The sequence below is a fragment of the Xyrauchen texanus genome, chromosome 10, assembly GCF_025860055.1.
Source record: "Xyrauchen texanus isolate HMW12.3.18 chromosome 10, RBS_HiC_50CHRs, whole genome shotgun sequence".
In the NCBI taxonomy this organism is placed as follows: domain Eukaryota; kingdom Metazoa; phylum Chordata; class Actinopteri; order Cypriniformes; family Catostomidae; genus Xyrauchen; species Xyrauchen texanus.
The window spans coordinates 42579464-42594556 of NC_068285.1; the positions used below are offsets into that span (position 1 = coordinate 42579464).

The window sequence follows — 15093 nt, forward strand, 5'->3', positions numbered from 1 at the left end:
TGTGTAAACCTCACTCTCCTGACCTCAAGAGGTGCACTAGCGACTGACGCTAAAGGCTGTAGCCTTTAGTCTCCTTGTTAGAGCACCCGCCTCCCACGCCGGAAAGTTGGTTCCCATATGGAGCGGGTAGAATAGGAGTGTCACAATGGTGCCATGACCCGGATGGGAGTGAGGTTTAGGGGGGTGAGTGTAACGGGAGCCAGCTGGTAGATAGCTGTGCAGTGTGTAAACCTCACTCTCCTGACCTCAAGAGGTGCACTAGCGACTGATGCTAGAGGTTGTAGCCTTTAGCCTCCTTGTTAGAGCACCCGCCTCCCACGCCGGAATCACACAATATCGATCTCATTTTTACTCTCTCTATTGCTTCTGTACCTCTTCTCCAATGACATCCATACTTCCAGCTACACTCCATAACTCTCTGTCCCTCTCTATGACCCGAATATTCTCTCTGTGGTCTCCAGAAGGTTCCTGCATGGCATAAGAGGTGTACTGTATGTCTTGATAAAACTGGCAGAGGTGACCATCAGTTGGATTATATCTCACCTGCACTGAGAGGGAGACAGAGTGACTAGCCCATTGCATTAATACCTTCTTATGAAGTATGTTTGTGTAATTGTTGGCTTTTTTTTTGTCAGGATAATGAAATAATGGATAGAAGATGTGGAATTATATTTTCATCTTTTGCATACTCCACCACTAGAAATTATACTTAAAGTGATGCTTTTTGTTTGATTATTTTTTTTAAAAAAAAATTTTATGGTAAAATACCTTTTATTCCATTGCTCTGTTTGTTTGAGCATCACAACCAGCCACACAGCAACAGAAATGTCACACTTTAAAATGCAGTATAATAAATTCTTTGTAATATTTTGGGGTTCTCTTACTCTTAACTCTAATCTAAAATGATCTGATGTATAGAAGCACAACAGATATATCTTGTGATGTATTTCTTATAAATATATCAATCCATTAAACCACACAATCCATAAAAACTTTAAAATGTACTCTGTGTGTGCGTGTAAAGACTGAAATCAAAGCTTGTAAAATGCAATTCTTCTGTGTATTTGTTTGAAGTTCAGTAGTAATCGATTACAGAAAGACAGTGAAAGTAAGATGGGAGTCAAGCCCTTTGCCTTAAACATCTACATTTCACAGTAGATTTGCATAAAATTGGTTTGATGTTACATTGGTAGATGGGTCGTTCTGTGAAACAGGTGCAATTGTTGGTGTAATATTTTAAACATTCTATTAAACAAAGCATATCTTGAAGTGTTAATAAATACATTGTGACATCTCAAGTTTAATAAATAAACTTGCATAGGCTGCTCATTGGGGTCATTCACGCCTTTAAAAATGTAATAGGGTTTCAGAGAGTTTTACAGTTTTAAATTGGCATTACTAGCTTTGTACAAAATGCCATAAACTTTTTATTAGAAAGATCATTTTGAATATTTCTAGAATTATCCACTTTCAATTATAAATTGTTTAGCTACTATACAACAACAGCTGACATTTTCAGATGTCTATCTGTCTGTCTATCTATCTATCTATCTATCTATCTATCTATCTATCTATCTATCTATCTATCTATCTATCTATCTATCTATCTATCTATCTATCTATCTATCTATCTATCTGTCTGTCTGTATGTCTGTCTGTCTGTTTGTGCATGTGTATTTGATAAAACAGTAAGGAGAATTTGGAAACACAGGGCTAAAAGGGCATCCTCAAGAAGAAAATACAGAAAGAACATTTGAAATAAATGATAATAAATACGTTTTTAAAGCTCTCCTATTATACCACGCAGTAAAAGCTGGCATAATCTTTTCATTGTTCAAGTCATTATTTACATGTTAATAAGGGCTGAACGCAGCCCGTTAGTCGGTCATTATGCTGCATGTTAAACATTAAATGTGACTGGTGATTACAATGACATATTTAACAGTGAATTAAATGAACAATCTCCTTTCAGACAGCTTGCCTTTATTTGTCATTAATCTCATGGGGAGATACTGTATAATTCATGTGTATGTTCGCAATCCAGATATAAGGCAGGTTGACGTGGTCGATTCTCCCCTCATCTCCACCCCCTCACATAAGAAGACAGAAGTTTCTTCAGCCTTTGAGCAGATCCGTTCAGAGAGCAGAGACACTAAGAGCTCCACCGGAGGATCGCGCCTTCATCTCACACCTGTAGATGATTCTTATTCTCTCTTACCCTTGTTGGATTAGTTGTTGTTTGTTTTTTTAATAGCGTGTAACTGTGTTTTCCTGCACAGAACTGAGCTGATATTATAGTCTACGTTTATAGTTCTCCGCTGAGATCGAAAAGTTAAACGGCGTAAAGCGCAACTTTTCAGCACCACTGTGAACGGACAGCGATCACTGACCCGATGGAGCCGTCCGTGATCCCCGGAGACGAAATGCCCGACATTTACTCCATTAACCCGTATAATATCACTTTTCCTGACGAGCTGATGGGGTTCGTTCCCGACGAGAGAAACTACACCGAGCCCAACCCGGTAAAGAGCCCCGCGGGGATCATCGTCGCCATTTCCATAACGGCCCTGTACTCTGTCATCTGCGTGGTAGGACTCCTGGGAAATATCCTGGTGATGTACGGGGTGGTCAGGTAAGCAACACTAAACCTTATAATGGAAAAATTATATGTATGAATAAGTTTCAATTGCTAATATAAAATATATCAATCTATCATCTATCTATCCATAATGATCTGTCTGTTTCTCTCTCTCTTCATGCATTCAAATCTGTCAGAGAGAACAACTGATTATTTTGAATTATATTTTTCTTATATATATATATATATATATAAGAAAAATATAATTCAAAATAATCAGTTGTTCTCTCTGACAGATTTGAATATATATATATATTGTATAATATGTCTGAATCAACTTGAGTACAAACAATTAAACCAACAAATCTACAGTAATTAAAATCAGGTAGAAATGTGCAAAATATGCTAGATCTTATATTTATATATATATAGAGCCTAGGCCTATATATAAATATTTATACAAAATATATTCAACTTTAGGCCTGTGACAGATTTGAAATGCATGTTTAAAACGAACATGCAAAGTCATTGCTAAAGAAAATGCACATTTGTGTTTAAACTTTTGTCTTAATTAATGTGATACATGTATACGTCTTTTAATTCATTTTTAGTAGTTACTAGGTTTTCTACCCTATTTTATTATTTTATGTGTCGATGTATTAAATTAAATGAATCAAGAAGCAGATATTCTAGACATTGTGAAAAATAAACTAAAAGAGCAAATCCATCACCATTTTCAATGCAACTTGCATTACCTACCTGTGAACCCAAAGGAGGGTCAATTACAGAATTTAGATCATGCATCACATTACTATTGTAATTATTTTTGGTATTAGACCCCTGGGATCAACAATCACAGGTGATTGCCTTAGTCTTCTCGTTGAACAAACTGTGATGACTGGGTGGGGTGGGGGAACAAAACGACATATCATCAGGTATGGATTGGTACTTCAGTCCCTGAGAGCATGAATTGACATTATAACAGATGTACATCTCCCCTGGTGTTAATTGGGCTGTCTGCAGATCTGATGAGTGGCTGTGCTATTGGTCATCCTGTTGAGAAGTAATCAACAGTGTTGTGGTGCTGGTGAAAACTAGAGGTTAACCCTCTGGGGTCTGAGGGTATTTTGGGCCCTGGGGAGGTTGTGACATGCCTTGACATTTGTGTTTTTAATCAGTTGCTTAAAATATATTAATGGCTAAAGTCTGATAACAATGTATTCAGCACAAACTGGGCTACAATAATGTGTACATGTTTGTATTTTTGAGAAAATAACGTTTATGCCTGGTTTTTGAAAAATCAAAAAATTTAAGTAATTGAAATAAGGCCAGATAACACATAATAAACATTTGTCCACAAGACTTTTGAGAACTGGATCTTGTAGCCTAGAATCTTTGCTACAAAATGATGTGAAAATCACCCTGATCACTCATTCATACAAAACAATATAGTAATTGAACTTTTGTAAGACACTTTTAGTGTTAGAAATTTAATGTGCGAGGAGGCGTGAACTATCACGAATATTGATGTGATTCCCTCCTGAGGAGATAAAAGACCCCTCCCCTGGGCCTATCAAAGAGGAATGTGACAGAAAGAGAATGAATGTGAGGAGACATAATGATCAAAATTATGATTTAAGTTAAAATAAGTCATCTGACTATACATTTTCATTACATGAAGACTTTTCTTAATTTTAGACCTACGCTACTGTTAAAAGAAGTCTCTTCTGCTCACCAAGGCTGCATTTATGTGATCCAAAATACAGTAAAAAACGTTGATATTGTGAACTATTTTTACAATTTAAAAGAACAGTTTTCTATTTGAATATATTGTAAAATGCAAATTGTGATCAAAGCTGAATTTTCACCATCATTACTGCAGTCTTCAGCGTCACATGATCCTTCAGAAATCATTATAATAGGCTGATTTTCTAATATGGGCATATTTAAAGTGCATTTTACTAATTTAACCTGAACACATATTTGCAAGCACAAGCTTCGTTGATGATAATGAGGCAGAATAAACACTAGATAAAATATATTCTAAACGTTCATATTATTTTTATATCATATTACATCATATTTTTATAGCTACCCCTGCTGGTAGAGGGTCAGAACTACATCAATTGCTTGGAGAAAAAAACTTTTTTCTCAATTGAAAAAGTAGCTGTGCATTCTGACGGTATTACATTTTTATGCAAGGAACTTATACTTTTGCATATATGTTATTATATTATAGTAATTGTTTTACCAGTGTTCTTAATTTAATTTTAAAAGCATGAAATTGACTAATTTTGTCCTGTCTACTGATTTTGACATCACAGTTTATTCACTAGTGAGGGGCTTGGGACTGTGCTCGTTCTTGTGATTAGTCACATGACACCTATGTCTCCAGAACTGAGTGCCCATTAGCAAAGAGGAGAGCAAGCAAGTTCTTTGAGGAGGTTCATGCATCAGCAGAGCAGCTGCCATTGAGATAAATGGGAATACGAACTGATATCTCCTTCCAGATTTTATAGATCTACTTGTGTGGAACAACTAAGCCAGTCAGAGAGAGCTAAGGCAGGCAGTGACCTCATTTTGGTACCATTTGATCAAAAAGCATTATGCATCACCAAGGATATCTCCAGAGAAGACTCATCTCATATTTGGTGCTTACCCTGATCCATTTAATTCCAGAGCTTGGCATTCAGATGTGATGAATATCTGACAGTTAGGTAATGTGCTCCACTTTTTTGAGCCTGTGAGTGGAGATGAAGAGTATGTGCCGGCTGAAATCTGGAACTTCATCATCTTCCAATAAACAATCTGTCAAACATCTCTGTAGGTCATCACTTGCATTCTAAAAAAGAATATTCCTGGTTCAATACAATTTAAACTGAATTTGTGGCATAATGTTGATTACCACAAAAAATTATTTAGACTCATCCCCATTTATTTATTTATTAAGCAAAAAATCACGGATACAGCAGGGCATTTACAATGGAAAATAATGGAGCCAATACATTCCAAATAAATACAAACTGTTGTAAAGGTAGAGCCACAAGATGTAGAAATTACTGCATGTATTAACATGAATTTAGTGTGATAAAATCGCTTACTGTAATAGCAATTTTAAAATGTTTTTAAAAAGTTGTGTAAATGTGATATACATTTACACAGAAAGCACTGAAAGTATGTTAACACTTGAAATAAAATTTGTCCTGTGGCTATGTTTTTGACAGCATATGTATTTCAATGAATTTTATGGATTGTCTCATTCACTTGTAAGTGTCTCATTATAGTATATATAATATATATATATAAATATATAAATTAAGGAAGAGTCACAAATGCAGATGCCACAAATGAGGTTGATGCTAATCTAAATTGTAATAATTTTTTTTTTCACTGAAAATATTGCCCTCTGCTGTACTATCTCTCAAATCAAATATGTTTGCAGAGACATGTGCTGCGTTTAGTAATGAGATGCACAAGAACCAATGGTGTTTGGTTGTAATTCTGTAGTCCAAACAACTTTTGTTGTTCATTTCAGAACTTCTGCAACTGGTATGTTTATGTGGTAACAATTTACAATAAGATTCAATTTGTTAAAATTAATTAAAAACATTAGTTAATTTTATTTTATTTTATTTTATTTATTTTTATTCAACCTTTATTTAACCAGGAAAGTCTAATTGAGGTTAAAAACCTCTTTTTCAAGGGAGTCCTGGCCAAGAGGCAGCAAAAACACAATCAATTACATTTATAAAGGTTATACAACACAAATAATTAAAAACATTTACAATTTAAACAAGTCATTTCAGGTTCTCTCAATCTGGACTTAAAAGCATTTAAGGAAATGAGTTCAGATAATTTCAAGTCTTTTTGCAAAAAGTTCCATGCAGAAGGAGCGGAGTAGACAAAAGCCCTTTTCCCCAGTTCTGTTTGGGCAAATGGAACAAAGAGCAGCAAGTGATCATTTGAACGCAATGAATACGAACCAACACTTCTCCATGTGATTAAACTACTGATGTAGGATGATAACAGACCAAGCATGGCCTTATAGATAAAAATATGCCAATGCCCTGATCTCCTGTTGGACAACGATGGCCATCCCACTCTGGAATATAATTCACAATGATGGGTCAAATTTTTACAATTCGTAATAAATCTCAGACACACATGATAAACAGTGTCAATCTTATGCAGACATTGTGCTGAAGCGGTCCTATACACCATGTCACCATAATCTAAGACAGATAAAAATGTTGCAGTGACTAGCTGCTTTTTTGCTTTAAAAGAAAAACAAAATTTATTTCGAAAGAAAAAAGACAGTTTAAGTTTGAGTTTCTTCACAAGGTTGTCTATATGAGGTTTAAAAGTGAGAGCATCATCAAGCCAAATGCCAAGGTACTTATAAAAATGAACCACCTCTATGACACTTCCAGTCAAAGTGAACACAGAAGGAGGAACTTTAGAAACCTTCTTAGTATTTCTAAACAGCATCAGCTTGGTCTTATCAGCATTGAGAACAAGTTTAAGCTGCATAAGCGTGTGTTGAACCGCATCAAAAGCTTTCTGCAAAGACTCAACCGCTTTAGCTGGGGACGATCCAAAACAATAAATAATCGTGTCATCAGCATAGAAATGCATATTAGCATCCGACACATTTTGGCCCAATATATTTTATTATATACATAATAAACAGGAGAGGACCCAATATTGAGCCTTGTGGTACCCCCTTGTGGACCTTCACTAATGCAGAACATAGACCATCACATTTAACACACTGAGTCCTGTCACTCAGATAATTCATGAACCATGAAACTGCACATTCAGACAATCCCAAACAAAGAAGCCTATGCTTTAAAACAGCATGGTCCACTGTGTCAAAAGCTTTCGACAGATCAAGAAAAAGTGATGCACAGAATTGCTTTCTATCAAGGGCGACAAGTATGTCATTAATAACTTTTGTAACAGCAGTGATGGTACTGTGCTTTTTCCTGAAGCCTGATTGCAGTTTAGAGAGAAGTTCATTTGAGTATATTGTTTGGTCTGAAACAAGGGATTCTAAAATTTTTGACAAAACACATAAATTAGATATAGGCCGATAGTTAGTTAAAACTGCTGGATCACCTACTTTAAACAAGTAGTAACAAAAGCTGACTTCCAAACTGATGGTATTTCATTATTTTGAATTGACAAATTAAAAAGAATTGTAAGGGGCTCAGCAACAAAATCAGCCACCGTATTCAAAAAATAAGGCTCTATTAAATCTGGTCCAGGAGGTTTTCTGAGATCTAACGCTTTAAGAGCTCCATGCACCTGCTGCACAGTAAAAGAAACAAAATTAAAAAGCTCTCCAGAAAACACTGGGGAGTATGTGCATGGAGTGACAGCGACTACTCCTGTCGACTCAGACAGAGAACCAACTGATACAAAATGCTCATTAAAGCAATTTAAAACATCAACTCTGTCGTAGACTGGAAGAGAGGTTTTTAAGACAAATTTTGGGAGGGCTTCATTACTTTTATTCACAGATAGAGACTTGATGACTTTCCAAAATGTCTGTGGATTATTGAGATTTTCACTTGTGACTGATAAATAATATTCTGATTTAGCCTTTTTAATAAGAGAGGTACATTTGTTTCTTAGTTGTCTGAAAATGGACCAGTCAGTAGCAGAATCACCATTTCTAGCTTTAGCCCATGCCACATTTCGCTGATGGATAATGTCTGACAACTCTGGAGAAAACCAAGGGTTTTCCCGTCCCTTCACTCTGTGCTTTGTCCAAGGAGCATGTTTATTTACAATATTCTCAAAATTCTCCTTAAAAAGTGTCCAGGCAAGTTCAACATCAGGCAACAGGCCAAGCTGTCCCCAGTTAATCAAAGATAAATCATGATTATAGGCTTGTTCATTAAAATTTTTTCAAATTTCTCTTTCTTTTGTGATTTACATTTGGGTATTTTACTGCCTCTCCAAGTAGCAATAACACAATGATCACTCAGATCATTACAAAAGACACCCATAGATAAAAATTTATGAGGGACATTTGTTAAAATCAAGTCAATTAAAGTAGATTTGTCAGGATTTAACATGTTAATGAACATGTTAATGAACAATTAGAAATACAGTTACAGCATTTCTTAATCTTGGTTAGTGTTCATTTCTATTTTTAAAACCAAAAGTTGAATTTGTTAATATTAGTTAATGCACTAGTATGAACTAACATGAACTAACAAGTAACAATTGTATTTTTATGAACTAGCCTTAACAAAGAATAATAAATGCTGTAAAAATGATATTGTTCATTGTTTGTTCATGATACATAATGCATTATCTAATGTTAACAAATGGAATATTTTTGTAAAGGTTATGTTTCTATCTGTTCTATTGGATTGGTGGTGGTGTAGTGGGCTAAATGCATAAAAAAAAATCTGTTACTCACACAAAGCTATGAGATGTCTTTTGAAGTCTTGGCATATATCACAATAGTCAAAATGAAATGGTCTCTATTCCCCATTTACCTTCATTGAATGGAAAACAGCAGCTAGAATACTCTTTAAAAAAATCACATTTTGTGTTGCACAAAGAGAGAAATTTTTATACAGGTGTAGAGCAAGATATTGGGTCTGTAAATTATGACGGATTTGTATTGAGAACTGTTACTTTAATTGGTTTCACTTTCTATAAAAAAAAACCACTCGACGCAAACTTTTTTGTGCAAGGTGGTACCCGTTTGTAGTTCTACCTGTAAGAGTAATTTTTCCGGTTACTGGGTTGTCTGGAAAAGGACATTGTGTGAAAAGTAACTGCACCAGCTGTGGTTGTCATTTGTTCTTTCCTCCTGGTTCTGAGGTGCTTCTTCACATACAGCTTTAATCAACATACTAATTGAGCGTTCATGCTCAGCCGCCTGTGTGTTAGCCTTTGAGTGGAGCAGCGTTAACTGAATGTGCTTCCACTTTTAATAATTAGAAAATTATAAGTTGCACATTGATCAAGGCATATTATAGTCCAGTGAATGTGTAAGCCACATCTGTGATAAACTCCTTATTAATGCATGTAATTGGTTGATTGGGGAAAACATGCTCTCCGAATTAGATCCTATCAGTGGTTACAAAGCACAATATTGTGTACATGTTAAACATAAAAACACAGAGTAATTGCATCATCTCCATAAAAACTTGGCCCAAAGCAAACTTCTTACGTCAGCAGCACGACCTGACCACCTTCTTTATGTGCTCAAACCATTAATCTTATGCCGTTGTTCACACAAAGCATCAGAAGTTATCTTTCTGTTGAAATCTCACATGACCTCTGAACCCAAAAAATGCAGTTACTTTCCAGAAAAGGCTGTATGTGTGAAAGCGCCACAGTTACAATCAACGCTGGACTTTCACCTGTTGAAATTTGTATTATATATGCATTATATATTTCTTCATGTTTAATAAATTTACTTTCATTTTTGGGGCAACTGTGGCTCAGGTGGTAGAGCGGGTTGGCCAATAATCACAGGGTTGGTGGTTCGATTCCTGGCCCATATGACTCCACATGTCGAAGTGTCCTTGGGCAAGACACTGAACCTCAAGTTGCTCCCAATGGCAGGCTAGCGCCTTGCATGGCAGCTCTTCTGTCATTGGTGTGTGAGTGTGTGTGTGCAAAAACAGCTAAGGTTAAAAAAATGCTATATAAGTGCAGACCATTTACCATTATTTTATGGGGGAAGAACACTTCATTTTCCAGAATTTTCCAATTTACCCCAAAAGTCTTCAAAATGGAGCCAGCAACACAAAACAGCTCACAAGGTGTAAAGCTTTAACAGAACAACTAAGACACTACCAATTTGGAATGCCCAATTCCCACTACTTACTAGGTTTTTGTGGTGGCGCGGTTACTCACCTCAGTCCGGGTGGCGGTGGACAAGTCTCAGTTGCCTCCGCTTCTGAGACAGTCAATCCACATCTTATCACATGGCTCGTTGTGCATGACACCATGGAGACTCCGCATGTGGAGGCTCATGCTACTCTCCGTGATCCATGCACAACTTACCACATGCCCCATTGAGAGCGAGAACAACTAATCACAACCATGAGGAGGTTACCCCATGTGACTCTACCCTCACTAGCAACTGGGCCAATTTGGTTGCTTATCAGACCTGGCAGGAATTACTCGGCACACCCTAGATTAAAACATGTGACTCCAGGAGTGATAGTCAGCGTCAATACATGCTGAGCTACCCAGGCACCTGACGCTATCTGTTCTTGTGTTTGACTAATAAAATTCTAGTGGTTTTAATTACTAAATTAATACATACTTTAGGGTGTAAATTAATCTAGTTGATCTAGTTATGTTTATATGCCTATAATATAGCGGCCTAATATCTATAGCAGTAATTTCATTAATATGCAAACATTTTCAAGTATTAAACACACTATCACTCCGTTTGGAAAGAAGTAAGAGAAAACACACTGGAACCAGGTTTTCCCTCAAATGTCCCCAGACACCCTGATGCAGTCTGACATCAGAGGAGGGTGGGCTTCAGCACTATGAGGCTGATAATGATGCCAGATCACACAATTGAGTTGAAGCTCAGGGGCTTGTCAGTGGTCTGTCAAAGGGTCTTTTCATCACTCGTCACAGAGCTCTGCAAATGTGGAACCCTGTGCCTTGTTGTTATTGAGTTGAAACAGGACTAGAAAGCCTGAAGTGCTGCTACAATCGTTAAAACAACAACAACAGCAACACAATTCTAACCAACAAATAAATGTATCCTGTACTAGCACATAATCACTTTCTACAGGTTATAGGTAAAAGGTTGGAAGGGGCAGAGAGGCAGGCTTTGGGATAGAAAGTGTCTGGACTGTAATTGGTGTCCATTGTGTGTGTGTGTGTGTGTGTGTGTGTGTGTGTGTGTGTGTGTGTGTGTGTGTGTGTGTGTGTACGTGCATGCATGTGTGTGCGTGTAATTGCTTTCTGTTGTTGTTCTACCATATAGTGGTGGAAATTTGGAGCAGAAATCCACTGGCTGATTTGCTACATTATATGTAAGAAAATTACATGATTTTCAAAGAGGATGAACATTAACATTATAATTTTTGCTGGAAACAAAATAGGCATTATCTGTTAAAGCAGTAGATGTAGTTTTGCTTCAGGATAGATTTTACATTGACACAGACATTTAGTGGTGACCCAAAACAGCAATTTCAGTGGTCCATGCTCTCAACAGCCAACAATTCATGGCACAAAATTCATTGTGTATGGCACAAACCTTGTGTATCCTTGATGCATGTGAACTTCTGGTTTGTATTGCATCCACCTTCTGTAGTTTTGTTCTTGGTTTTCGAGGATTAGTAGAGAACTGCATGGGCCATAAGTTGAAGCCCCAACCCAGCTCATACCAGAGACTGGGTGACCCGACCCGACCGGTTTTATCAAATTTAAGCCTGAACCCACAATTGCACACTGCCTTTATAATTTCTTCACCAAGTAAGTACATTTGTTGCAATATCCTGTTTTTATTTTAGCATCTTAAGCAAAATATGTAACGGTATAGTAACAGGACCCAGTGATAAAGTAGATCATCAATGATCATATTATAACATAAAGAAGCATTTCAGATGATTTGTCCATGGTTTTTGTTTTGAAGTGAGTCAAGCTGGCTGTTGTCTTATTAATACTATAACTATATTGCATACTGTATATCATAAAAAAATGATTATCATGCTTCATTATAGTGTTTCTAGAGACCTCAGAATATGGCAAGTCATAATGAGTTTCTGTAAAGGAAGGGGTATGATTATACACCCCCCTTTCAACTTCAAAAATCAAACGCACTACATATAATTATATGAGTAAATAACTCATATATGCGTACAAATCTAACGATATGTGACTAAAAATAATGAATGTTATTAGACACTGGTTTGTCAATTATCAGATTTAACTCACCAGTAATACAGTCGTTTAATATTGAAGAAATTCAAGAGACAGTTGATTTTAGCACTTGTTCTACACATTGATGTTAACAGTACAAATAGAACAAATTATGCATGTTAACATTAAACATGTGTCAAAAATATGTATGCAATATAATTATGCAATTTCAAACCTGGTCTTGTAGAACAACATTACTATAACAATATTATTGCAAAATGATTTGTACATGCTATGTTCGATGAATCAATGCAGTTTAAACAATAGAGGCACAACAACAGTGCATTTTATTCACTTTCACAAAAATCTGTAGATTTACACTTTATAACAAATTAACACTTTATAAAACAGATTATTTTGCCCTGTTCCCTACACAATACAGTTTTATGATATCATAACACTTTTACTATAACGTGTGATTTAAAAACGATATATTTTAAAGCTTGATTACATAACCAGCTATGTTTACAATCTTATTTAAGTGTGACTGGCTTGTTTGTGGTGCAACTAATAGAGCTTTGGACTTTTTGAGTCCAGCAATGCGTGTGAGCTGAAAGTGTCATAGAAGCGACACTTGCTTAAAATGACATGGTTGCTTCAAATTTAGCGTTTTTCATGTCACATTTGTTTTCATGAGTCGGGTTTAAGGTAGGGATGTCTGTTTTGTTCACCTTACATTTGCTTTCATGAAACTGTATGTTAGGTTTAGATGTATTATTTACAATAGGGATGCCAGTTTTGTTTATTTAAAACTAGTAAAATAGATGAGGTTTCTAAGGTTCGTTCTCTATCATCTCACATCTGGTTTTTATTATACTAATGGTTTGGTTTATGTTATAGGTTTATAACCCATAACAAAAATGTTGCCACAGTCACATACATTTCATGAGATCAGGCTAGCAATTTCAGGACATGATAATTATCGATGGAATACATAGAATTTGTACATTATAAAAAAAGCTAAGTTTGACCAAAATGATGAAAAACTAATCAAATAAAATTTATGTTTTTATTCTTTACGAAGTTAGAAGGTCCACTGTAGCGTTAGCTGAGAGAGAGTATCTTTTATATGTAAGCAAAATGGAAATTATATATATATATATATATATATATATATATATATATATATATATATATATATATATATATATAAATGCCCTTATATGGAGATGGTTTGTCTATGTTTCATGCAAATTACTAACTGCAGGCAATGCTCTCTCATTTAGAATAATTTGGATTCGTCAACATTTGAAGGGAGGTAAGAACAAAATTATCTGCAAACTCACCTTTTTTAAATCCAATGGATATTTTGAATGAGAACCTTTTCTGGGAACATGAGTCAGAACATCTGAATGCAGTGTAGGGTATTGGGAATTAGGTTAGAAATTAAATGTACCTTCTCATGTTTTATCTGGTTTAAAGGGATAGTTCATCATTTACTCACCCTCATGATATTCCAGGTGTGCATGACTTTCTTCACCAGAACACATTTGAATCTCCAAAAATTACAGACAGTCAGCATAAACATCATTGATATGACTCCAGTGGTTAAATTAATGTCCTCTAAAGCGACACTATTGCTTTTGGTGTGAAAAAGATCAATATTACGTACTTTTTAACAATAAACCAAGGCTTCCGTAAACTTAACAAGAGGGCAGAGTCCAAACGTCTCTATTACTGTTGCCATGATACGGATGTAATCTCACGTTCTCCCCTCAGTTGAGACATCCAAGATAAGCACACAAACACACCATTGTGAGTAAAAAAACAGATAATAACACATCTAACCCAAAACCAATGAAGCATCTATACAGCATTCAACCTTGTCACTTGTAAACAGTGATGCTGTGACTGTGTTTGTAGCTTGCTAGCCTGCGTAGCATTGCTTATTCTTATACATTCATTGTTTTATCCTTTGCCATTTTAACGCATGCTTAATTTTTTACTTTTTCAACTGCGTGTATTTTACTGCACGCACCCGTTTCTCTTCTTTTTTTCAGCTTGTCTACATCTCACGTCTCTACTGCATGCATTAGTTTTCTTCTATATGTTTTAAATGCATTATTGTATCAGTCTCAGACATCTGCTGATCAGGAACCACATCGAACCACATCAATCACAAACCCTCGCCGCTCAAGAACAACCATAACATCAACAACAAACATTTGCGGTAAGTCATGGCATTCGCTCGCGTTATTACTTCCTGCATTGCATTCCACATGTTTACTATAGCTTTGGCTTCAGAACTATAGAGTAGTCCCCCTAATACTGTTCAAGATGCAGACACACTCACTGATATTAAGTCTAGACTAAACACACATCTATATAGCCAGGCACACCTAATGTCTCCATCAATTCACAATTAGGCTGCTTTAGTTAGGTCTGCCAGAACCAGAAACATTTCTCTTAATCTATAACTCTGCAATAAATTGAATGGCATCTACGCTAATATTATTCTATTTGTTTCCCTATCTCAACCTTGGGATTCATATCCTGAGGTTACCAGATCTGGCCTGATCCAACTCAGTTCCTGCTAGGTGTCGGACTCCCCTGCTACATGTCACTGTATGATCGCAACAAACTACAGCTGGTGC

At 36.0% G+C, this 15093-nt stretch overlaps 1 protein-coding gene across 1 annotated transcript in view; it reads left to right on the forward strand.

Annotated features, from left to right (window-relative positions):
• The first annotated feature begins 2150 nt into the window (after positions 1–2150).
• LOC127650029 (delta-type opioid receptor-like) overlaps positions 2151–15093 on the forward strand; it is a 41902-nt gene continuing 28959 nt past the window's right edge. Inside the window, exon 1 of the mRNA XM_052135146.1 lies at positions 2151–2632. Within this exon, the coding sequence (XP_051991106.1) occupies positions 2394–2632 (239 nt within the window). The 5' untranslated portion in view covers positions 2151–2393. The remainder of the gene's footprint in view (positions 2633–15093) is intronic.